General features: G+C 39.3%; 1 protein-coding gene across 1 annotated transcript in view; it reads right to left on the reverse strand.

The window, feature by feature from the left end:
* The window catches only part of bmp7b (bone morphogenetic protein 7b), a 64,160-nt gene extending 40,688 nt beyond the window's left edge, over nt 1-23,472 (reverse strand). Inside the window, exon 1 of the mRNA XM_084097955.1 lies at nt 22,665-23,472. Within this exon, the coding sequence (XP_083954081.1) occupies nt 22,665-23,064 (400 nt within the window). The 5' untranslated portion in view covers nt 23,065-23,472. The remainder of the gene's footprint in view (nt 1-22,664) is intronic.
* Between the last annotated feature and the right edge of the window lie 373 nt (nt 23,473-23,845).

Raw genomic sequence — 23,845 nt, forward strand, 5'->3', positions numbered from 1 at the left:
ATTATTCTTTGGAAGAATAGAGCTTTTTAAATTCAAAATTCAGGATGTTGAAGAAAATATTTTAAAAATTACTCAAACGAAAATGATAACAATACAATAAACCATAACTTTTAAAAAAAACAGTCAGCTTAAGGTAGCTACAAGTACTATTTGGTTAAATGTCAAAATAACTCCAATATCATACACTAGGGTTGTGTCGGTAAATTAAGCGCGATATGATTTGACGTCAAAATCACGTTGCATTGTGGTCTGTGAATCTGCCTGAAGTTGAGTAGACTCAAAATCGAGGGGTCAAGAGTCTATCCAAATAAACCTCCTTGTGGTTAATTTGTAGCAAAGCATTGAGGGATCACGGGGAGCAGGTGGGGCAAAAAAAGGGCCTTGTCAAAGTGTGACAGGTTTCAGTAGGTTGACACCTCTGAGGCAGGATGAGAGGAGAGGCCGCGGTGACACAACAGATTAAAGCACATGCCCATCAGAAGCCTTCACACCCGCCGCCCCGACCTGTGTTCTTCCTCTTCTCAGCAGGACACCTGAAAACTCCTCCTTCATCCCTCACTCTTTCTTTCTTTCTCAGCTTCTCTCCATTCTGTCCTTCACGGTCCTTGACACTAATGTTACATTCCTCTTCTCTTGTTTGTCCCTCTCGCAGAGCTGTATGTTAGACTCTGCCACTGAATTGAACTGAAAGAAGTACACTTATTTTGATGTGTTGACTAACATATTAAAGCACATTTTATATTATAACACTTTATTTTACAGTGTCCTTGTTACACATTACATACAGTAGTTGTAACAGTATAATAATGCAGAATTGCATGCAACTAACCCTAAAACCCTATAGTAAGTTAATTAATATTAATTAACATGGTGTTAATAAATATTACTCAGTACTTAAAGGCCCCCTGAAATCAAAATTTACGTTTTTTAACTTTTAGTATGAATATGTTAGCCTTAAGGTTATGAATAAGCTGGTGTGTTCCAAAACAATGACAAAATTTGCATTTAGGAGATATTAAGCATTCAAAACTTACAGTCTCTCACTAAAATGGATCACGGATGTTTATGACATCACCGCGGACTTCAGCTTCTAATCACATCTTCTGTCCAATCAAATGCTCTCTAGAATCTAAAGCGTCCCACGACTACCGCCCCCTATGCTATAAATACCACCTGGCCAAAGTGACGTTTGACACGTCACGGAGCAATATGTGTGTTCGGTTGCTCAAACGCTCAAGCTTTTTTTCCATTTTCCAACTGTACGTTGGTTAAGAATGAAATGGCTAGAATTTATTCACACCTCTAATATTGAATCCAACGTATCATCAGCGCTCGGATTCGCTTCCATGGTGCTGTCAAATACAACTTGCAGTCTGTGAGGTAAACTAAACGCTATTGGCTATTTGAAAAGGGGGAGGAGCCATTCAATAAGTCCCACCTTAGCTTCCTGTTTCAGTGGATATTACGTCAACGCATCATTCAAAGCTGCACCTTCCAAGGTACTTCAGTGGGCCTTTAAATGTATAATTACACAGTAAGAAGTAATTATTTACATAATTATACATATTATACATATTATACATTATACATATTATACATTATACAATTATACATAATTATTAAAATAAATTGTTTATTGTTTTGTTAATATAACAAACTTGTTAAACTTGTTTATAATTAACTGTAGTGTTTAAAGTTAATATATTTTAAATGTACTAAATTGCAACTTCATCATTACTAATGTGTAATTACAAATATGTCCATGATAATTTTTCTACCTATACCAAATCTCATTGCTCTCCTTTTAATCTCAATGCTGCCTAGGATAAATAATTGAGATATTAAAGAGATATCATCTGTGATCATTACTGATCCCATTTGCTTTGTGACAGCTGTTTAATGGCAGAGATATGCTCAGTATGCGTAATATTAGCAGAGAAGATTAATATGGTAAATGACGTCCTGGCCACAGCTACTGAAATCACTTCAGTCAAACACCTTGCAGATCTTTCAAGCTCTGAATGAATGAATAATTACATGCTATTAAACAGCAGGTGTTTTTCTAAAACCAATCCATCGCCCAGAAACCACCCATATGCATCTTTCTCATCTTGTTTTTTAATATGCATACAAATACAATCAATAACGTATGCTAACACAGAAACGGAAAATAAACAACGATCCGCATTAGCAAAGGCCCCATCACACACATCACAGTGTGTTTGGATTGTACTGTTGCTCTGCTGTTTATTTAGTTTAATTAGATCCAGAAACTCTTTGTCACAGTTCGAAAAGGGCCCAAAAGCGAAAGCTGGTTAACAGAGGTTTATTGGAAATCAGAATGAATGTCAACACAGATTGACGCGAACGCAGATTGAGAATGAGCTCAGCTGTGCAAGAGCGCACATGTAGGAGAGGGAGAAGAGAAACAAGCAGAGGAATCAAACTTAACTCCTGACAGTACCCCCTCCATAACAGGCACCCCCTGGCGCCCCCGAAGGGGACTGACGGGAGCAGAGGAAATCCTTGATAAGTGAGCGGTCCAGCACATCTCTTCCCGGTACCCAGCTTCTCTCCTCTGGGCCGTATCCCTCCCAATCGACAAGATACTGATGGCCCCGTCCCCACCATTACTCTGTGGGTGAAATCCTGACGACAGACTGGCAGTGGCACCAATCTGTCTGCAGAATTCCCTCCAAAAGTTAGAGACAAACTGTGGTCCCCTGTCCGAAACCACATCAGAAGGAAGCCCGTGAATCCTAAAGACGTGGTCACAACCGCCCACACAGTCTCTTTAGCCGACAGAAGATTGGGGAGAGGGCCTTGAACCGCCTTAGAAAACCGGTCAACGACAGTGAGAATCACCGTATTGCCGCTGGAAGGGACCAAGGGCGGGAGAGAATAGAGAGGGGATGAAGCAGACCATCGGGAGGCAAATTACTGGACTTGACGCAACAAATCAACGTGCCTCATGTTCCATGGCAGGCCACCAGAATCGCTGGCGGACAGCTGCCAGAGTACCTCCACCCAGAATGAGCGACCAATTTAGAGGAGTGACCCCAACGAAGGACAGACTTGCAGACTTGGCGACAAATAGCTTCCCCTCAGGGCACCCTCGAGGAACGACGGTGTGAGAAAGATGCCCTCCGCAGACACGACCGAACCAAGGAAGGTAACTGACTGGACATCAAACACGCTTTGCTCGGCTTTAACATAGAGACGATTCTCTTATAACCGCTGTAATACACGACACACATGTTGGGTGTGTACCTGGAGAGATGGGGAGAAAATCAGGATATCATCCAGGTACACAAAGACGAAAATGTTGAGCATGTCTCTCAACACATCGTTTACGAGCACTTGAAAAACGCCTGGGGCGTTTACCAGCCCGAACAGTAAAACCCGATATTCAAAGTGCCCCAACAGAGTATTAAACGCCATCTTCCACTCATCCCCCTACTTGATGCGCACCAAGTGGTACGCGTTACGGAGATCTAACTTCGTGAAAATCCTTGCCCCCTGCAGGATCTCGAAGGCTGATGGCATCAGTGGTAAAGGATATCGGTTCTTAATGGTGATGTCATTCAGCCCACGATAATCGACGCAGGGGCGCAAGGAGCCGTCTTTCTTTTTCACAAAGAAAAATCCCGCACCGGCGGGGGAGGAGAAAGGAACGATGGTACTAGCCATGAGCGATGTATCAAGTTACTTCTTGAGCGCCTCAAATTCAGGAGCGGATAAGGAATACAAGCGTCCACGGGGAGGAGTGGTGCCAGGGAGAAGGTCGATACTACAATCATACGGGCGATGGGGAGGGAGAGAAGCGACACAGGAACGACTGAACACAGCTCGCAGATCGTGGTACTCCTCTGGAACGCCAGATAAATCAATTGATTCCTCCTGAAAAACAGACACAGAGGAAACAGAGGGAACAGCAGAGACAAGACAATTGGTATGACAAGACAAGCTCCAAGACACAATAGAACTATCAGACCTGTTAATCTGGGGATTGTGCTGTGTTAACCATGGGTGTCCTAGGACAATGGGGACCATAGGTTATTAGAACACAAGAAAAGAAAATAAATTCTCTCTTGGTGGTTGCCAGACGTGGTGAGACTCACATTCACTGGTGGCCAGGTGAATATTAGAAAGTACGCGGCCATCCAGGGCGAGGGCCGTGGGTGTCTCTCTTAATTCATGAAGGGAGAAACCATGTTCAATAGCCCACATCTCATCGAGAAAATTTCCCTCAGCCCCGGAGTCAAATAGAGCAGAGCAGGCGACAGACGTGGTACCCCAGCGAAGAATGGCCGAAATCATGGTGCGGGACTTGAAGGATGGGGATAGTGGAGTCGTTTAAACGAATGGCTAATTCCACTAACTCATCCAGGCGTGAGGGAAACTCTCGTGCAAAAATCTCACCCTTCAGCTTCTCATTCAAGCCTTCCAAAAAAAAGCGTGCCGTGAGTGCTGCTTCATTCCATTCGCAGGTGCCAGATAAAGTCTTAAAGTCAATGGCATAATCAGCTGCGGAGCGTCTTCCTTGACAAAGTGCTGCCAGCTCGCGACTGAAGACAGAACGGTCGAAAACTTTCAACATCTCCTCCTTGAATAAATTAAACTGTTCACAGCAATCAGCTCCCGCCTCCCAGACTGCCGCTCCCCAATCCCGGGCTCGGCTAGTAAGAAGGGACACCACATATGCAACTTTGGAACGGTTGGAGGCATACGTGACAGGTTGAAGAGAAAACACCACCTCACACTGGGTAAGAAATGCACAGCACTCAGTAGGCTCACCAGAGTAGCAGGGAGGATTGTTGATACGAGGCTCGGAGGTGTGTCTCGACCCAGATGAGGACTGGTCTTGGCGCAGGTGGTGTAGCTGACCAGTCAGATCCGACAACTGGGCAACGAGTGAATCCACGGCGTGCTTGGCGGCAGCTAACAGCGGATGGTCATATCGTTCGCTGGGTCCATAATGGTCGGTTTATTCTGTCACAGTTCGAAAAGGACCCAAAAGTGAAAGCTGGTTAACAGAGGTTTATTGGAAATCAGAATAAATGTCAACACAGGATGTCTGCCGGTCACCAGCCGTCTAGGCGGACGCAGAACAGGATAACGAAACCCAAGGACCAGGCTGCAACCAGGCAGGATGAAAGGCACAGGTAGTTGCGGTCAGGAAGTGCACGCTGGTAACGACGAACACAGACTCCACTAGGCAGAAACTGCAGCACAGATCAGGCATGACACAGGATAGCAGGTGAAATCTCTTGTCTGACACACACACAGGACAAGAATAAGCAGCAATTCACTATGATGATGCGTCTGTAACGGGCATAAACAAACAAACAATAAACCGACAAAGAGGGGAAAAGAACACGAGATCTAAATAGCCAAAAAATCAGGGCAAAGGGGAAACAGGTGTGAGAAGAGTGTGAGCGTGAACGCTGATTGAGAATGAGCTCAGCTGTGCGAGAGCGCACGTGTAGGAGAGGGAGAAGAGAAACAAGCAGAGGAATCAAACTTGACTCCTGACACTCTTAGTGAATTAATGAAAGAATCCTGATTAGCTCCAAGCTGCCTGCGGTTTAAGCATTTCCTTGATAAACTGATGTAATATTTGCTGTATTCATTTTTTCAGACTAATTTGACACACATTTCAGGTTCTCATAAATGATGCCTAGCAGTTATTGCTTGGCGGTGCAGTAATGGGCTTTTATTTGGCTCATAGCATGTGCTAACATCCTGTGATGCATTATGGGGTTCTGTGTACAAGATGATCCTGTTTATACACACACATGCAGGAATACACGCAAATATACGGACGCTCTGTCACAACATGTCACTCTGGAACAAATTAATTTTTTTTCTAGTATATTTTCGTGTTTTTTGAGGTGATAGTATAGCAAAATGTCTCTTTGTAGAAGCCTTTGATTTTAAAAAGCTTTATTCTTCCAAAGGAATTGTGGATCTCAGGGTTTGGTTTGGCAACAGTTCAAGGACAAAACAGAGCTACTAATACATCCTTTATCTCTGGCTCTCTGCCTCTCAGCTGTGAAGAGTTAATGAGTTTGAGAGAGAGAGAGAGTGTGTGTGTGTGTGTGTGTGTGTGTGTGTGTGTGTGTGTGTGTGTGCGTGTGTGTGTGTGTGTGTGTGTGCATGTGTCTATGTCTGTATTTATTTTTTTAAATGCCTGTGATCAGTTATCGGGTCACTGGCTGGGTTTTAGGACTCTCTCCAGTGTTGAGTGAGTCTTCAAAGTGCCCCTTTTACACTTTTTCCAATATTACCTTTTTTTTCCAATATTACCTTTCATGTAGCTGTTTGTGAATGCAAAAGGTCTGAAAAGTTTTAAAGATCAAAGTGCACAACAAACTATGTTATTGTCTCCTAAAAAAAAAAAAAGATTGATTCTGAACTGCCGAAACAAGTCGTCAGCAATTCCAGTCTCACTTCCTTATGTTACATACCTATGTAACAATGTAACAAATTTGGGTTACACTTTATTTTGAGGTGTCTTTGTTACACTGTAATTATACATTGAAGTACTGAGTATTTAAAGGTGTCATATAATGGTACATGCACTTTTACAAGTTGATTGTACTGAAATGTGTGTTGGCAGTGCCTGTACACAACCATCATAAAATGATAATCTTTTATCTTTAATCTTTTTAATCTTCTTATATGTTTTCCCGTCTCAAATCAAGCCGTTCGACCGTGTGACATCACACGGTCGGACGCCCCTCCCACGATTGTTGATTGACAGCAGCGTTTCAACATAGACCTGCCCTCGCTCGTGAGCGAGCTGTCAATCATCATAGTCCGCGCTGTCATTGTTGATACGCTGGAGCACTGTCTATGAGCAGAATGGCGTCTAAGCGATTGTGGTGTTCTGTTCTTGGGTGTAATAACGAACACAGCAGTCATTTTGATGTTCCTAAATCCGAACCGCTGAAGACGCAGTGAAACAGGTAAACAGTTTTGTTTTCGAAGGGAATATTCCCCACGATCAACGTCAATGCTTTCATGTTTGCGTGAATCATTTCACACCATACCGCTTTACAAACGAGGTCAGTATAAAGCTGGTTTTGCTAAGAAGCTGCTCCTGAAAAAAGGATTGGTACCAACTATTCGTGTTCCTGCTGCACCTCCAGAAGAAGAAGTGAGTGTAACGTTTTATTAACCTTTATATTAATCTTTGCAAATCGCTAGCACGCTTCACGATGAATGCAGCTAAGGTTTACACTCAGGGTACATTACGGCATGTTTTCTATGTATGACGTTCTCAATATAATTCATAATCCCACGTTTATAATGAACAACGCGTTATGGTTATTGTGTTATTGTGTTACAAACGGTGTACGCACAGAACAGAGGTGTGGGGTGAGCAAAGCTCATTATCATTTAAAGACACATGCACTTAAACGGCGTGCTGAAAACAGAGCTGTTTTTGACCAGGTAAAATTAGTGTTTTCTTACAATACTAATGAGAATTTTTAATTAAAGTATATTACAAACTTTTAATTTAGACCCTAAAGAATCATATTAGCTTGTACAAAAATGACATTATATGACCCCTTTAAGTAACTACATAGGGGTAAGGATCAGGGATTGGTTTGGTTTTGGTTTAGTTGCATATATATGCATAGGTTTATGCATATTTATAGTTATTACTATAGAAACTACATGTAACATATGTAACAATGACACTGTAAAATAAAGTGTTAACCAAATTTGCATAATGCCAGCCTGTTGTCTTCATTGGCTGCCCGTGAACAACATCTACTTTGACCCTCAGATAAAGCTGAGAATGGAAGAGTTTGGTTCGTGTTGTTGATATGTGGAGAAGACGCTGTTTTCAGTGCAGCAATTCCACTCTGCACTTCCAAAAGAAGAGGACTCATGCTGGAATTGATACGGAAAAATCTATGGCATCATTTGTCTTCGTATCACTGTGAATCAGGTGTGTTCTAATATCCTGTTATATTTTATTTTTTGAAAGTCCCCCTGTATTCAATCATTTTAGCCCTTAAAACTCATCTTTCATCACCAAAATGACATATTTAAACGTTTTCTCCTTGAAAAATGCCTGAAAAATGAAAAATTTCTCATGCCATAAAATAACTTAAAAAGATGTAACTCTACACCCTTGCCTCATTTAGTATATGTGGTTCTATGAATATGCAAATTAGCCCCACCTCCACTCACTCACACCAGCTCAGAGATCCACTCGTTGACGATCACACGTTGACCTGATTGGTTACTAGGTAGTTTGTGACGTCAGAAAAAAACTGCCATTGGTTCACTGCAGTTTTAAGGAGAAAATACTCAGCAATGGTGTTGACTTATGAATTGGCACATGGTTTGTCTTAAAGCATATTAAAAACACCACATGGACATATATAAACAACTTTAAAATCTTGATTTTCACCACAAGGGGACTTTGGGTGAACTATTCCATTATTCCTTTAAAGAGTCTGTCAAGCTTTTAAAACAACTGAAAATTGACATCAATGCACTGATATTCCTCATTTGTTCTCCACATTCTTCTCTTGTAGTTTTTGTATTGTGTTGAATGGACTAAAGAAAACAGCTGAGGAATCTTTTGTTGCACTTTGTCTGATATTTCCTAGCACAGCAAGATCTGTGGCCTGCTTCTCTGTAACAATGTTACACAATGTTGATGCTCTGGATCTGTGTGCAGACGGGACAGGCGGGGAACTGCACTCGCACCAAGAACAAATGGGCAGGTGAAGCTTTTTTCCTCTCACAAAGAGAAAAGGACAGAGAAACACAAAGAAAAAAAAGTGATTAAAACAAATGCAAACATGAAGACATTAAAGGTGCACTCTGTAACTTTTGACCCTCTAGCGGTTATAAAACAAACAAGCATGCATTTTGCAGAAGAACATTGTTTTGGTTGTGCTTTGGCTCTGTGTGTTTGTGCGGATTAATATGGTTATACTGCTCATAAAACATTCACTACTAGGCTTAAAAGATAAAAACAAGTTTAGATGGAAAGGATCTCAAGCTGACTAGCTGAAGATGTTACTGTTATCCATTAATAGACACGGTACTTCATTGATAATAAATTCCAGAACAACAACAACCATAATGAAATGAGCCTTCACAACAGATAATGCATTACAATGAACTCTGTTAGAGAGCTACATATGGCAATTTATCTGTTCAATAAAATACCTTACTCACCTGCTGAGTAATAAAAACATCTCTATGTCGCTTTTACAACATTTCTGAAAAGCCACGGCAATGTTGATTCTTGTTTTATTACGAGCTCTGTCGCGTTCTCTTTCTGCCAGCAGACTCCCCTCTGTTCAGTGTTTGTTTAAAATGGGTGATTCCCTGGAGGTTGAAAATTTAGCAGATCCATGTCAGGCTTTCTTGCTCACTGTGACAACTAACCTCTACCACTCACACACCAGACACACATTAAAGTAGCCAGAGCATTTTTTTCTCTCTGTTTACAGATATGACGAAACAAGCACTGGCGAGTGACGCATGTACACAATTTCCCGCAAAAACCATCCCAACAGGTCTCAAATATAAACACTTATACCATATTTACCATAGTGAATCAGGGTAAAAAAAACTTATTGGAAGACTGAGGGTGTATTGACTCATTATTTAAATTTTGTTAATTTTGAACAACAAAAAAAGCTACATAGTGCACATTTAAATATAGAAAGCAGCAATCGTGATCTCCAAGCGCTAGAAAAGTAACACTTCAGTTACACAAGACAACATGTCAAGGCAAGAGTCCTAATCTAACTCAACAAGAGGAAACAAATTCTGTCAGAATCTTCCCTTTTATTTGGTGCCAAGGCAGGCCAATGGCTCTCACTCACTCTCTATCGTTTGTTATAACTTCCAAGGCTTGTCCATCTGCACCAGTCACATCAACAATCAGCAAACACAAGTCCTTCACAGAAAGAACTGACATGTCTAGACCTACAGTTTGTATGCTTGGAAAAGAGTGTTGGAAAAGAAGTGCTGCAATAGTGAGTGTGTGTGTGTGTGTGTGTGTGTGTGTGTGTGTGTGTGTGTGTGTGTGTGTGTGTGTGTGTGTGTGTGTGTGTGTGTGTGTGTGTGTGTGTGTGTGTGTGTGGACCTTGAGCAGATAAAGTTCCCTGTACAGCTGCTTTGGCCAGCAGATGCACAGAAACATCTGTATTAACCTCTGGCAGTGTCCCAAGGGCAGCCCGCTGAGAGCAGGAATGCTAGGAAGGCCCTTCCACAGAGCAAGAGACAGAGAAAGAACAGAAAGACATGGAAAACGGGCACAAAAAAGAAAGGAATAAGACAGCTGCTGAAAGGAAGGCCCTTTGCTTAGGAACTCTGCATAATGTTTTAGCACAAACAGCTATCTCGTAACTGACCATCTCTGAACATTTATTAGTGAAATGACATCACATATAAATCGTCCCACATTTTAGTGTCAGTGGTTTGTCCTGCTACAGAGTCGTCATGTCATAACCATAATTATGAGATGGCAACCCGTGACGTTCTACCCGGAGCTGTTCACGTCCTCAGACTCGGGTTTATGCATTTCTATGTCAGCACTATCAACACTGAAGTGAATCAGCAGCAAACTAAAATATACTTCAATATCATATTAAAAGTTGTATGACATGAGTTTAAATATATTTGTAATTATACATTTGTAATGATGAAGATGCAACTTTGTACTTTTAAAATATGTCCCTGGACCACAAAACCAGTCACAAGGGTCAATTTTTTTTTAATTGAGATACATAATCTGAAATCTGAATAAATAAACTTTCCATTGATGTATGGTTTGTTAGGATAGGGCAATATATGGCCGAGATACAACTATTTGAAAATCTGGAATCTGAGGGCGCCTTTAAAGTTGTCCATTTATGTTCGTGATTGTGCTGCATTCACTCACAAAAATAAATGTTTTATATATTTACGGTAGGAAATTTACTAAATATCTTCATGGAACATGATCTTTACCTAATATCCTAATGATTTTTCGCATAAAAAAAAAAAATCTATAATTTTGACCCATACAATGTATTGTTGGCTATTGCCACAAATATACCCGTGCGAATGGTTTTGTGATCCAGGGTCACATATATGAACTTTATTTGTAAAATAAGTAAATCAGTTCAGCCTTCTCTCAGAAATCTGTGTGTGAATCAACTATACTGTGCGAAAAGAGCAGCTTTTCTGCAACACATCTCCTTTTGTGGCCCATGTAAGAAAGTCAAATGGGTTTAAAACAACATGAGGATGAGTAAATAATGACTGCTGCAGACTACTACAACATGCAGAAACAAATGCTGTCATTTGTTTATTTAAAAACAACTGTCATTAAAGTGAGATTCAAACTTGTGAAATATACTCCGTGCCACATCAGCTCATGTTCACTAAGGAACTAAGGCTCCTTTTGTACTGAAATCCTAGAATCCCCCCTGAATATTTTCCATGACAGAAATTGTTAATAGTCCGGGGAAAATTATAAATACAAGTTTATTCTTCCAAGACGCAAGCATGCCACATAAAACACAGCAAAACAATGGTATGATGTGTCCACTTGTGAATGTGCATTGAGTAAGACACATTAACAGATTTGCCTATCACGTCATACTTCCCCCCAACAAGGCTTCTGATTATCATCACTATAAAACATTAAAAACCAGCCAAGAGCCTGAGTGTCCCCAGAGATCTGTGTGCATGTGTGTGTGAGGCAGAAAGCAACCTCCATGAGTATTAACCATTGTTGTAGTGAGACATTAGAGAGTTAGTGTGTTAACGAGAGGCTCACTGATACACACACACACACACACACACACAAATACACAGATATCTACATTCACCAAAACTCAGGAGATTCACAACACAAGGTTAAAGGGACAGTTCACTCAGAAAAAGGAAGATTGTCATGAATGTTCAGGCTGCTAAAAATACATACAATTCATTTATACAATGTATTGAACAGGCCTACATATCTACGTTAAAGGAATACGTTAAAAATGTCAGAGTGATACAACAGTCCTATTATCATAACGAGGAAAAAAAGCCCATTTAAAGAAGAAAACAAAACCTTGTCAAGTAGTTTGGCATTATATAAATTGTTGTGATATAATATTTCAGCAAACCTGCTTCGCTGATTCTTAATCTTTTAAAAGTCATGCAGAACCATGAGGGGAGGGGGGGCTTGTATAATGCTTGTATAATGTCATGTGGTGCAACTCCCCAAAAACTTAAACTTTTTAAAAAATATTAATTATTATTATTATTATTAAAGTCCCCCTGTAGTCAATAATGTTATCCTATAAAACTCATCTTTGATAATCAAAATGGCATATTTAAATGTTTTTTCCTTTGAAAGATTTTTTTGTCATGCCTTAAAGGGGTGGTATAATGCCCTTTTCACAAGATGTACAATAAGTCTTTGATGCCCCCAGAGTGTGTATGTGAAGTTTTAGCTCAAAATACCAAAACAGATATTTTTATACAGCATTTTAAAATTGTCACTTTTTGAGGGTGAGCAAAAACGCACCGTTTTGTGTCTGTTCCTTTAAAAGCAAATGAGCTTCTGCTCCCGGCACATAGGGCGGAGCTTCAACAGCTTGCACAGACATGCACTGAAAATGTCAAAATAGCCTTTTATGTTCAAACCGCATTCAGACAAACAGCAACATTACACACTAACTAAAGTTAAAAAAAGTGAAATCATAATCAACCACCCCTTTAAAATAACTTGAATGTAACTCTACACCCTTGCCTCATTTAGTATATGCGGTTCTATGGATATGCAAATTAGCCCCGCCTCCACTCACTCACACCAGCTCAGAGATCCACTCGTTGATGATCACACGTTGACGTCAGAAACACCAGCGATTTCAAACCGAGTTTTTGAGATCACTGAGATCACTTTGGTTCACTACAGAAAATGCTCAGCAAAGGTGTTGACTTTTGAATTCATACATGGTTTGTCTTAAAGCATATTAAAAACACCACATAGACACAAAAACAACATTAAAAACTTGATTTTCACCACAGGGGGACTTTAAGATCTAATAACTCAAATGTATTCAAGGTGTAAGGAAAATATGTTACCCTTTACATGACGGTAACACAACATGACTGGTGTTTCGTGACATGAGGGTGAATCAGTGTCGGTGAATCAGCAGAGTTTCTTAATCACCTCTAAACATCTGCTAAGTATTAAAGGTAAAACACACATTCATTCACCTTTATTCGCTATGTTTCGAAGTGTGGCTCATGATGCCAGGAGCTGTGTTTTATTTTACGAATCTTCCCGAGACTGTGATGTAAATGTGACCTATTAAAAGAAGAGGAATCTATTAGAGGCTTAATAGCTACCAACCCCCCACACAAGTGTGGTATTAAGTCTTTCTTCCTTCCTCTCTCTCATCCATCCATCCATCTATCTGAGATTCCACTTGCACGCTAGCCAGACGACTGCCTGAGAGCGAGCGATGACTAACGCTCTAAATAACGCATTAGCGAGGCTGAGAGACGGAAAACAGACCCATAAAAAAAACTGATGGGGTAATGACGTCTCTTTCTTCGTGGCAGGTAGCAGACGGGCCTTTCCCAGCCGACGGGACTCTCAGCACGGGGTCGGTCGATGTGTGGAAAGTGTCGGGGTGCGGTTGTGCTAACGGCGGGGGTCAGGTCAGGTCAAACTCATTTCACCCCTCTCCATCTTACTCTCAGACTGCTGGAAGTTGAATTTGACTAAACTGTTGAAATGCAACATTTAAGACAGTGTTGGTCAAAGCTAAATTCTTGGTCTGTTCCAAAACATAGACGCACATCCGAATTGAGGAAAGTTTCAACAGGTAGGCAACATCATTGTGATTGCCTTATAAGATACTGTAGGCTACATTAGTATGGCTAAGATCTGATTCTCATCATTTATTATAGTTAATTGTGTTTCGACGAAATATAGCCTACTTATACAACAGGGCTGTTGGATGCTTGAATCTGATTGGTTGACGAAATTATTTTCAGGGAAACGCACAGCTTAAGTAGTTCACTTAGTATCACTTCGCCAAATGATTTCAGTTATTTCAAAGGTCAATACAAGCCAGAATTACAGGTCTGGCTGTTGACATGCCTGCATGTGTCCTGACGCGCCAGGATAGGGACACCTCATCTAAAAATGTAACCTCGACTTTAGAAGAATGAACTACAAAGTGGTCTGACAGACTCAATTAAAGACAACGCTGATATCCGGCGTGCTCATGAATATGGGAACCTTGGTGAAAAAGAAGTGCACTTAATTGTACGAAATGTACACTTTCTTCAAATCTTTAAAAACTATATATTTTTAAAAAGCTGTACTTGCAGATAATATTCTGTAATATTACTGAAATAAAAGGATCCTTAAGTGTACTTAAAGAGAGTACACTTTCACAAAACTTTTTTTTTTTTAAAGTGCACTTTGTAATAATTTCAAAAAGAAAAAAATGTTACAGTAAATTTTAAATCATTGTGTTTTAATAGGCTAATCTTTTGTCGTGCTTTAAATAAGTATGTTTATTTTGATGTGTTGATTAACATAGTAAAACAAATGATATATTTGCATTTCATATTTTTTATATATATATATTTTTTTAATGTACTAAATTGCAACTTCATAATTTCAAATGTGTAAATAAAAGTATATATAAAATACATGACATACAAGTTTCAATAAAAATGACATTAAAGTATATTTTAGTTTACCATAAATGCTTGTCAGTACATTTTGGCAATACACTTTAATTGTATTTCAATAGACAATACAAGTAATTATGTAATTACAAATAAAGATGTACTTAAGTCCTACTTTAAAAAAGCACTCTCAAGTTCAACTAATTGCATAATTGCATATATTTTCATTTAATTGCTATTAACATTAAATTAAGTGTCTGAAAACATTACATTCAGTCCTTAAGTATATCTATTATTTCTGTAATAAGTGAATTTTAAAAGTTGTTTTTCACAAGGGACACTGAAGACACTATACCTTATATAGGCCTATCTTTTTTTACCAGTACATCATTAATCACACAAAAGGCAAAAGACGTAAAGAATGCATCATCAAAGATGTTTAGACCATTTTTCTAAAAATGTTTTGTCCTTTGAGATACTTGATAGTCACCATCTACTTAAAGTCCTTGGAAAAGAGCAGCCTGAACATTCTGCTAGGCATCAACATTGAGTTGAGTTATCATGTGCTTTTATTTAAGTAGTATCCGAGTGCCTGTATATCACACTGAAATACTGAAAGGCACGTTCTAGATCCCTGGAGCGATCACACGCCCTCCGCAGTGTTGACTGTTCACTAGTGTTGCGTGCGCCGTGTTGCATTTACATTTTACATACATGCCGTAAGCCATTTACACAGCTGGGATTTTTACTAAGGTGACTCAGAGATAAAATGTCCTGTGCCCTGGGGTCCAAACTAATCTGAGACCCACCCACTTACACACTACACACGGCGCATAGTAACATCTCTGTTATCACTAAACCTAACAAGACGCAGGCCCTTTAAGGGGAACTCAAATGACACAACATATCTGACTTACACAACTAGAGCTGGGAGATATACTCAGTATTATGATGAATATTAAAATAGTCTGATTAAAACTTTAATAGTAAGATTCGCACACTTAAAGTGATAGATACCAAAATTGTTCCAAATTTGTATGAGTTTCTTTCTTCTGCTGAACACAAAGAAGATATTTTGAAGAATGTCGGCAACCAAACAGGCCCAAGGCCCCATTGATTTCCATATATGGAAAAAATACTATGGAAGTCAATGGGGTCAAACAACTGTATGGATGCCGACATTCTTCAAAATATCTTCTTTTGTGTTCAGCAGAAGAAAGAAACTCATACAGGTTTGGAACAACATAAGGGTGAGTAAATGACAAAAATTTTACACTTAAGTGTCCTTTTATTTCATTAATATTATATTATCTGCAAGTACATTTGTTACAAATTCAATAATATTAAGCACACTTCTTTTTCACAAGGGTAGACATATTGAATACCATCAAAAGGCAACAAAACTATATCTTAAACATTACTCAAGTCACAAACATGTAACTCAGAAATGGCTGGCTCTATAAAACTCTGAAAGCCAAGTACAAAGCCTTTGCCTCCAGTGTCACTACAAACAGTTTAAGTGAGTCACACCTGCGCTGGATTGAAACCCACTTTATTTGACAGACGAAAAAAGATTAATTCTCTTGGAGCAGCGAGACACCCACATGTCTGTCGTAAACTGTGCCCCAGACTTATGAAACATTTGTAGGTATAAAGAGGGTCTGGCCATGTCAAACAAAGCTTCTTTAGAGCCTGTCGTTCAGCAGACCTCCCCACCGTGCTTCAGAGGAGTATCTGTGAAATCAGATCCACAACTGTTGTCATAATATTTTAGAAGGGGCGAATGCCACCCAGCTTCATTCAGAAGGCAAGAGTACGAATAATCAAGATGGAGGGCAAAAGGTGTACACTTTCTTTCAGTCATTTATGAGAAACAATTAGGTTGCTTCATCTGAAGAAGTAGTCTAAAATTTGAAATGTACTGTATATGTAGGTAAGAAGACAAAGGCAGTTAAACAGAGTAAATCTGTTTTAAAATGTCCATTCACTTATGTTGTCACTGTATCCCAGCTAATGTTCAAAGAACGTTTTGCAAATGTTTATATTAAGTTATGAAAATGTTATTTCTGAATTAATCAATTATGAATTGAATTGAGTTGAACTGAATTGAAAATGAACATTTTATGCGAACGTTAAGGGAACATTCCATTTTATCATTTTGCAAAAATTATGAGAACGATACTTTTGAGTGTAACATTTAAAAAGCGTTAATGAACATCCAACCTTCCGTGAATGATGTATAAATTACGTTTTTGTGGTACTGTTTTGAGAGCATTATTAAACAACAGATAACCTTCAACGAATGTTTTATAGAGCGCAACAGTCGGGTTTCCGGAAGTAAATATTCCATTCATTTTCTGCACAGAGAATTTGATTTTTAATGATAACTTACAGTATACACCTTTAAAGACAGCCCTACTGTGAGCTATCAGATTGATAATCGATAATATTTGCTTTTGTTGAAGCCATTAACCAGCATTACTTCAACTTAGTTTTAATTTCATGTTTAACAGCGGAATTTGTGGTGAAAAACTACATTACTCATGATGCTATAGAAAATTACACCAATCAGAAAGTCGAAACAAGCAAAACAAGGCAAAAGAGCTGATTAGCTCCGCCCACTCCAATGAAGCACTGAAAATTACATGATCGGGTCGGTCTCTCTACATTCTCAAAATACTTAAATATTTGAATATAAAATGTAAATATAAAAAATTAAACTTAACATATATTGTTTTTATATATATAATCAACATTTGTAAATGAGTAGTTTTATATTTCTCCATCATTTTTAGTATGATTATGCTGTTCGCAATGCATCATGGGATTGTAGTTCTTTCCATCTCTAAAGCCGTCACAGTCTTGAACCTTCGTATTTTTGTTCGATTTTCAATACTTTTTTGCTTCAAATCAAAGTTTGTAGAGTTATGATTCACCTTGTAGCTGGTTGGCTTGGTTCATGGTTTATAACGCTTTAACAAGAACTATTTTGAAATTCGAGACATGAATGGAAAAAATATTTCTGGAACCAGCGCTGCTGAAAAAGTGTACTAGCACTAATTCACTCTATAACCATTACTGTAAGAATCATAACTTTGAGAGAACCTTGCCAGAACATTAGCCAAAGTTCTGAGAGTGTTTTCTGTTAGCGGAGATGAATACATTTCTTCAGAGAAAGAGAGAAAAAAGAATTTTAAACATTAAATATGCGTTTGGATATGTAAAGAGTTGGAATTTGTTCTAGATCATAAGCATGATGGCATTCATACACAATAAATGCTGCCTAGTCACTGACTGGCTTGGTACTAAGGAAGCAAAGACACAGATACTGACACTTCTGTTGATTCTGAAACATGGCATGTGTTCATAAAATTGTAAATCGCTCGCCTTTTCTCAAAGTGGCTCCGAAAAGATTCAATAAGTTTGATCAAATCACGAGGTTCAGGCACTGAACTCACAAAGCAGCTTTTCTCTCACAGAGAACATGCTGCGAATGCATCGTGAAGACATGCATTTGTTTTAGCAAAGCCATGACACAGAAAATCAGATCCTGTAAAAGTGTGCTCTTCTTTCTTTCTTTTAATAAAATGCATGAATAAGGTTTCTGATTGAAGAATAAAACTTTGCAAGCTACAAGAGAGAGGGACGTTTTCTTCACTGAGAGGATCTCTAACAAAAAAAATACCAAAGAAATCAAAATAGGGAATTTCATAATTTTTTGGTTTTTCTGTGAACTCTTTTGTTTTCCTTGTGTTCGCTTTGCTTATGTGAAACATCTTTGTTATGATTGACTGTCAGGTTTATGGATCGCAGATTCAGCGAAAGAAGCAAAACCCTTATATCGTATGGCATTCATGCAGTGTTCTCTGGGCCTAATACAATATAGGAACTATGTAACCACCATTGTGAAAATTAAGTAAATATATACATATCTGCACATTCTTTCTGCAAAATGCCCAAGGGTGAAGTCTCTGTTGACATTGTAGCTTATTTAATATAAAAGGTGTGCTGTGGCAGTTTGGTTTGGTTGAACGGAGCGACTACAGCAGGTTGTTTGATTAAAAGCTGATGTCTCTCCTCGGGAAGAGAGAAAGCAGAGCAGAAAGAAAGAGAGGCAAGCCTCTGTGGTCAAATCCATCTGTGTCAGTGCTTGTCCAAAATAGGCACAATACAGCAGTCCTCTGGATAATTACACATTTCAGAATAGGAAACACTGTCACCTCCCTCCTTGTAGACATATACTCACATTCACACACACACACTAGTCATTTTCAGATTAATCATTTCTTTTAACCCTTAAATGCATGAATGTTTCGCCAATCATTATTACATATCCGGGACTTTAGCGAACCGGATCTATATCTAACACGGATGGATCTCTACCTGTTGTGATACTATAAAACTCTCCTGATATTAGAGTAACAATTACAGAAGAATAAAATAAAGCATATTTTGTTAACTTTCAGAGCTTGTAAGGGTTCGGTTTGAGCAGATGTTTAATACCATCATCACTGTCCTCGTCAGAGCTCATTTTCCAGTATATTCAACATCTGCTCATATTCGCTATCTCAAACATATATTCTCAAAACTATCATTTTTAAAATCTTCAAAATCAATATTTGGATCACTGACAGCTTCTTCACCAGATCCAGCATCAAGTGACAGAGACACTAATATTTGACTGCGTTGAGTACTTGCTCTGCGGTAAATGACAAGCTTTGCTGATGATTCTTCCTATTCTTTTGTTTTCTGCCTGCGGTAACTATGAGTGAAACGTCACTTCATCATTGTGTGCCAGACATTGCCACCTTGAGGAATAAAGGGGAATTACACTTCTTCAGTCATTGAAGATTAAATTATTGTCATGCAGAAAAAATATACTTACACTGTTACACACCATGGGTCATTAGCAACCCTATACAATTTTTACAAAAGTGTAAACAGGCATTCTTTTATAATTGTATTTATTTTTCCTTGTTATATTTTTTATAATGAATTCATTAAGGAATACTAAGAAGGTTGATGTCTAACTTTAAATCAGCATTTAAAGGGATACTTCATCCCAAAATTAGAATTATGTCCTCATTTCCACATCCTCATGTCATTCCAAACCTGTATGATTTTTTATTTAAATCTCTCTTTTTTAATATTGTATTTATATATGCAAAATATATTTTGTGTTCCACGAAGAAAGAAAGTCATACAGGTTTGGAACAACAGGAGGGTAAGATGGCTTTATAGCGTAAAGTCGACATGAAATGGAAGTTGCAATATTCTTTTCTTCCCTATTGTGACGTATATCAGTGTGAAACAGCTTCTGGAAAAAGAACAAATGTAGGGCGGGCTTGATTTTGTCCATGGGGAATTGATTGGATGGTTGTGGTTTGCTATTGGTGGGTCTCCTGTGAGTGACAGGTTGCCCCGCCCTCACTCTGTCACTAAACACATCATCAGAGAAGAGATGAGATGTTGCTATGCTAAATATATGATGTGCATGGATAAATCATTTATAACAAATGCTGCCATATTCCATAAAAAAATACGAATTTTGATTTCATGGTGACTTTAAGAAGAATTCAGATCACCACTAAACTATTACATCCAACCCATTTTGCCAATACACAGCGTTACAAATCACACCCTTAACAACATAACTGCTCTTATCAGACAATAAATCACACTTCGCATGGCTGTGTTGTGCTAGTGTGCAGATGATGATGCTTTAATGAGGAAACTAACAGGCTTGCTGATAAGACAAGCCAGGTTCTTATGAAACATTCAGCCAAGCCAAGTTAGGCGGTGTCAAAGATTACACTTTACGTGGAGGTAAAGGTGGATGACTAAAAGCTACTTGAATGGTGACCTGGGACCGTTCATGTGTTGTCAAAAAATACAAGAGTCATTATTACAGTTATTGTTTTTATAATAAAACAGTGGAACTACTGTAGCTACCGTGGTAAAAACAGACATTAATCAAAGTGAAAATATTCTGAACACTATGTAGGCCTATATATTACGTGTCATAGTTTTATAGTAGCAACAATAAATGTTATTGGCAGAAACTATGGCTACCATGATCATTAAGTTTTTTGTAAGGGTTATTCCATTATCGCTTTTGAATGCAAGAATATGTGTGAGCGGCCCCATAGGCTTCCTCACTGTTGAGCAAATGAGTCATGAGACGTACTTTGCACTTAGCAAAACACTTGTGCCTCTGTCAGCTGATATCATTACTGCAGAGAAAAAAATCTGAAGATAAAGAGACTGTTGAGCTCCCAGACAGCCAACCCTGAACACCTGAATATTAGCGGAGGACACAGCTGGCGCTGAGACAGCAGACGCTTGGGAATGCAACAGCGCCATATTATCACTGCTCAAAACACACAATGCAAATATAGGTTTGCGTTCACCAGCATCAGAGGCTTGGAAATCACGCCAAGGTTAAGACTTTCCGCAGATAAGTGGCCTAATAAAATCAAACAAACAATGGAGGAGAGAACTATGCATGCTATTTTGGCCTTGTAACAAATAAAATATCTAAGACTCTCAGGAGGGAAAATCCCCATTCTTTGGCCTGTTATTATTCACTCAGCCCTGTTATTATCTGATTTCTGTGGCAGGTCTTTCCTGTCAATGCCAAAAACATGAAGAGACAGAGGATCAATCGGAGTAAATGTTTTAATGCAAGTTTTGACTTAAAAAGTGCTATTGTTTGACCGGACTATCAGATGTAATCTGATTTCACATTTAAGCTCTGCAATTTCATTAGATGCTCTTTGTCTTGCAAAATCAGTTGCGCTATTGGAACCACACTTTGTGACGAGTTCTTTGTCAAAAACATCTAAACAAACATTTTTAAGAGTTATGCAGCTTTATTCTGTTTGTTGTAAAACTATCAAGATTGACCCCAAAATATGTGGTGCCTCAATAATAGGGTGCAATGGGGCTAAAGGCCCCTGGATGTGATTTTCTATCATTTTTATTTCCATCATAAGTCCTTAGCGTGTTCTTAAAGGGATAGTTCACACAAGAATGAAAATTATCCCATAATTTACTCACCCTCAAGCCATCCTAGGTGTATATGACTAAAACACTTTTCAGCCAGAACTCGACTCGCATACAGCCGTTACCGGAAGCCAGTGATTATAGTTTATAAAGTTATAAATATGGATATTTGTCTTACAAAAACCCATTGCTTCACTTCAGAAGCTCTTTATTTACCCACTGGAGCCATATGGATTACTTTTATGGTGGGCTTTTTTTGGGCTTTAAAATCTAAGGTACCATAAAGCTTCGAAGAGCCAGGATTTTTTTATATATATAACTCCAATTGTTTTTGACTGAAAGAGTAAAATCATATACACCTATAGGATGGCTTGAGGGTGAGTAAATTATGGGATAATTTTAAAAGCCTTTAAGTGCTTTATGGATTTTAATCAAACGATTACTACATAAATATTCTGGCCTGACTGTTTTAGTAAGCAAACTCATGAAGGGGCCTCAATCCGCTAGAAGATATAGTCCCTGACATAACAGAATGCTGTGATTGGTGAACAGGTGTTTCGCGTCATAGCTGTTCCATATTGTAGAAAATAACACAGCTGCAAGGCCACGCCGACCAATCAAAAGCAAAGACTAGAACGATCCGGTTTATAAACAAAAATATTTGACCAATCAGTTCACCAATCAGAATCAAGTATCACAGAGCGCCTTAATAAAGTTCATTAAATTGACCCTTTTTTGTCAAAGTCCAGTAGTGTTTCTTTTTACTCAAATAATGAAACTCCATCAGTCATGAATTAGCCTATTATCATTACACATTATGACCCAATAAGAGTCTGTACACAATTTGCACTGTAGCCTAAACAAGCATTGTAAATGGTTTCAGTGGGAGAATCACAGGTGGGTGCAGTTTCCTAGGACAATCTAAAGAAGGTTAAAATATGGCATTTGACATCCCAGGACTGTCAGTGCGCGCGTGCCAATCTTACCTAGATTAACAAAACTCATGACCATGTCCGCGTCGTTCAGAAAGTTGTTGTCCTGAAGTGTCGCGATTGGCGGTCCCTGAGTGGTGAAAACGGGCTTGTATGGGTACGAGAAGCCCTCCTCGTCTCCCTCAGTGGACATGGCATTGTACAGATCCAGCATGAACATCGGAGCGGCGTTGTGCTTGCCGTGGAGGTGCGGCCGCGGCCGGTGCGGCAACCCGAGGATTGACAGGATCTCCCGCTGCATCTCCCGGCGCTCCTGGCTCTTCAAGCGCCGGTGGATGAAACTAGAGTGCACCTCGTTGTCCAGAGTAAAGTTTGTAAAGACCGTGTCCGCCAGGACGCAATATCCCCACACGAGCAACAGAACAAGAGCGCTTAAATCCAGCAATGAAACCATGATGAACTTTCGCGCAGAGTTTCACACAAATAAACGAGCCAATCCAAATAGGTGATGAGTGAAACGCTATCGCTGGTATAATCAGTTATTTTGTTCCCACATCTCGCCCTCTCGAGAACGCTCTCAGATTCATTAACGCGCGTATAACCTGTTGCGTTTCTTCAACCTGCGGACGCACAGAGCGCGATGCGGATTCAGTGCAGATGGCAAACTGGAGGAGGAGCGAAGCGGAGATGCGTAAACTCCGCTAGCAAAACGGAGAGTGGGAGGTATGAGAACGCAGGCGACTGATAACGGCAGGGTTATCTCCGTAGATGCTTGTCTAATGATGCGTGGAGGCCGCTTACGCGCTTCATGGATGCCCGTTTTCAGAAATGCACCTGCGGCGACACCATGTTGCCCTGACGCGCGTCTCGCTGCGTAAAGATATTGCAACATGTCAAGGAGAGAGAATTATAATGCTGTTATTAGCTGGAGATCTTGCCTTAGGGTACAGATTACAATCAGAACATCTCAAAAGCAAGGAGTGAACATTAATAAAACACTGGCTGTGAACTATGGGAGGTTTGGTGACCTATGTTTCGAACGACTATAAACTACATGTTAAGTTTTTGCTTGAGGAGGAAACCATGGCGTTTTTGGTTAGGATCAGTAGGCATTGTTCAGTGCATCGACAAAACACTGGCGAAGAACAAGTAGTCGTTTTATTAGTAATCCCCTTCTTGCTGATTTATAAAGCTCAAACATCACAAAAACCCTTTAAACAGTTTTTAAGATGACC

Source organism: Abramis brama (genome assembly GCF_963993115.1).
Source record: "Abramis brama genome assembly, chromosome: 22".
Lineage (NCBI taxonomy): Eukaryota > Metazoa > Chordata > Actinopteri > Cypriniformes > Leuciscidae > Abramis > Abramis brama.